The sequence below is a fragment of the Cynara cardunculus genome (assembly GCF_001531365.2).
Source record: "Cynara cardunculus var. scolymus isolate 2C chromosome LG 5, CcrdV1, whole genome shotgun sequence".
In the NCBI taxonomy this organism is placed as follows: domain Eukaryota; kingdom Viridiplantae; phylum Streptophyta; class Magnoliopsida; order Asterales; family Asteraceae; genus Cynara; species Cynara cardunculus.
In genome coordinates, this window is record NC_037532.1 from 17,661,930 (window position 1) to 17,664,261 (window position 2,332).

The 2,332-nt window shown below is 30.1% G+C and overlaps 1 protein-coding gene across 1 annotated transcript; it reads right to left on the minus strand.

Annotated features, from left to right (window-relative positions):
- Positions 1-1,528: 1,528 nt before the first annotated feature.
- On the minus strand, positions 1,529-2,113 carry LOC112512868. The gene has a single exon (XM_025119001.1). The coding sequence runs from the start codon at positions 2,111-2,113 to the stop codon at positions 1,529-1,531; it is 585 nt and encodes a 194-aa protein (XP_024974769.1).
- Between the last annotated feature and the right edge of the window lie 219 nt (positions 2,114-2,332).

The following is a 2,332-nucleotide window of genomic DNA, read 5'->3' on the forward strand; positions in this document are numbered from 1 at the left end:
TTTAAAAACATAAGAAAAGAAACGTTTAGTATGGTAGAAGTTAAATCTTTTTCTTAATTTAGTTTTTTCATAATTAATATGTTTTATTTATTTTTACGGTAATACTGAATAAAAATATGAATTTTAAAATCAGTTATTGTTTGATTTTATCAACAATTATCGATGAAATTGTTTCAAATCTTTAATTTTTTGGGTGATCTTGTTCCCTTAATGGTTATGAATTTGTATGGTATGGTAGATGTTGTAACTTAATGAAACGTGTTCAGATATCAAAACTTTTATGGATGAAATTGTTGCATAATTTATTAGGATACAAAAAAATTTCTATTTGAAAAAATGACACTAATTTAATGGAACTTGTTCAGATTTCGAAACTTTTATGGATGAAATTGTTGCATAATACAATATTTTGTATAATCTTGTTTTATTGTTTCCTATAAGTTTTGAAACGTAAACAATATTAAATAGTTTGACCATAAAAATGATTAATGGAAGCAAATAGTGAAACCATAAAAATTTATGACAATGACTGGTGTTTCATATAATGGTTCATATAATGTGTAAAGTGTTATAGTTGTGAAACAAGTTCATATAATGGTTATTGTAATGGTTGATATGCTAATGTTAAGAAAATGGTGTATACTTGACAAACAGTGAAACCATTTCATAATAAGATTGAAACTGATCCATAAACTGAAAACATGAAAATGACAGATGTTTCCTTTAGCAATAGGTTGATTTGTGTAGTGATGAAACGGTGAAACCATTTCATACATGAAAACTAAGGGTAAATTTTTTTTGTTTTATTATGCAAAAGGTTTCGCTATGTTAACTTGATTATAATGTGTTTTATGTTTCAAAATTTATTACGATATACCTAATTTCATCGGTCCTTACTTTGATCTATTTTTATAATGAATGTTATTTTGTTTATAATATTTGAACATAAAATGAAGATATTTTTAGCAAACCTATAATTTTCAAGATGATTCTAACATTTTTGGTTAGAATCTTTGGAAGTATAAGATGATATATATAGTTTTTAAAACAATGATTTTGTTTCATTAATATTAGGATATACATGATCTTGTTGACTCGGTTAATAGTATTTGATGTTTTACATTTTTGCCTTTTTTTCAATTAAAAAATAAACTTTTATTTTTTTTATTTTTTAATATAAACTAATATAATCTTGACCATTGATCAAAAAAATGGATGAATGAGATTGGTTTGTAAGGTTTTCACAAACGAGGGTGGTTTGCATTTGATCCCTCCTCTCTCTCTCTCTATATATATATATATAAATAAATGATGATTCACCCTTTTTTTTATATCAAATTATTGCATTTGATCAGTTTGCGCCCTTTTCAGGAATAGAGGATGTTTGGTTTCAATTGAATTAAATCACATATTTCATTGGTGATAACACATGCAAAATTTACATTAAAAAAAAAAAAAAAAACATCTACCTTAATAAATTAATTTTTGTCTAATTCCTAATGTATATGGTTTCTTTTCTATAATTCATCTAGAACACATCCAAGGTAGCACCTATGACAAAAAGCTCACTATCAAAGCATGTATTGTTGTTGCAACAATCACCATGGCAGCATCCACAACTTTCATCCCATCTGTTCTTCCTCCTCCGTTCTACCAAATCTACTCCAGGTGGTGCTTCAATCTTCATAGCGATACGAACACATGGTGATTTGACGACGTTTTTCTTTGATTTCATCATCACCCATGTCTCCAATTCCATGTTCGGTGACTCAAAAACACTTCTCCACGACACCTCCGATCTTCCCAGGAGTTGTGACCCTCCAAACAAGGCGACTGCATTACTCCTCCAACGAAGCTCTAAGGCAATGGTTCCATGGATGATCATGTCCATGGACTGATTTGTTCCTGTACAATCCAACGAGAAAGATTCGTCGCAATAGAAGTCTCCATTTGGAGACACTCGTTGGCTATCCAAACGAACCCTTTTGTCGTTTCCAGCAGAAAGATAGCATCTAACAAATATGTAGCCATTTGAGTTGGTAGCTTGGATGTTCTTAGCATTCATGATCTTCAATTCACAGTGAAGAGATGATAATGTTTTTAGTGCATCCATTTCTGTATGTTTTGAATGTGTTTCACCTTTGGGTTGATGAGAGAGACAATGAGTGAAAGAGGAGTTATTCAAGTAATTGTGTGGCTAAGAACAATGGTGTAGTGTGTATATATATTCACAGAGAGAGAGAGAGAGAAAGAGAGAGAGAGAGAGTAATCAGAATCTAATATAAAAGTCCCAAAATCAACAGACCCCAACTAGAGCTTTTATTATTGAACG

What these genes read in the sequence shown, in the direction of transcription:
- LOC112512868 (XM_025119001.1), bottom strand. Translation starts at nt 2,113, where the DNA reads ATGGATGCACTAAAAACATTATCATCTCTTCACTGTGAATTGAAGATC.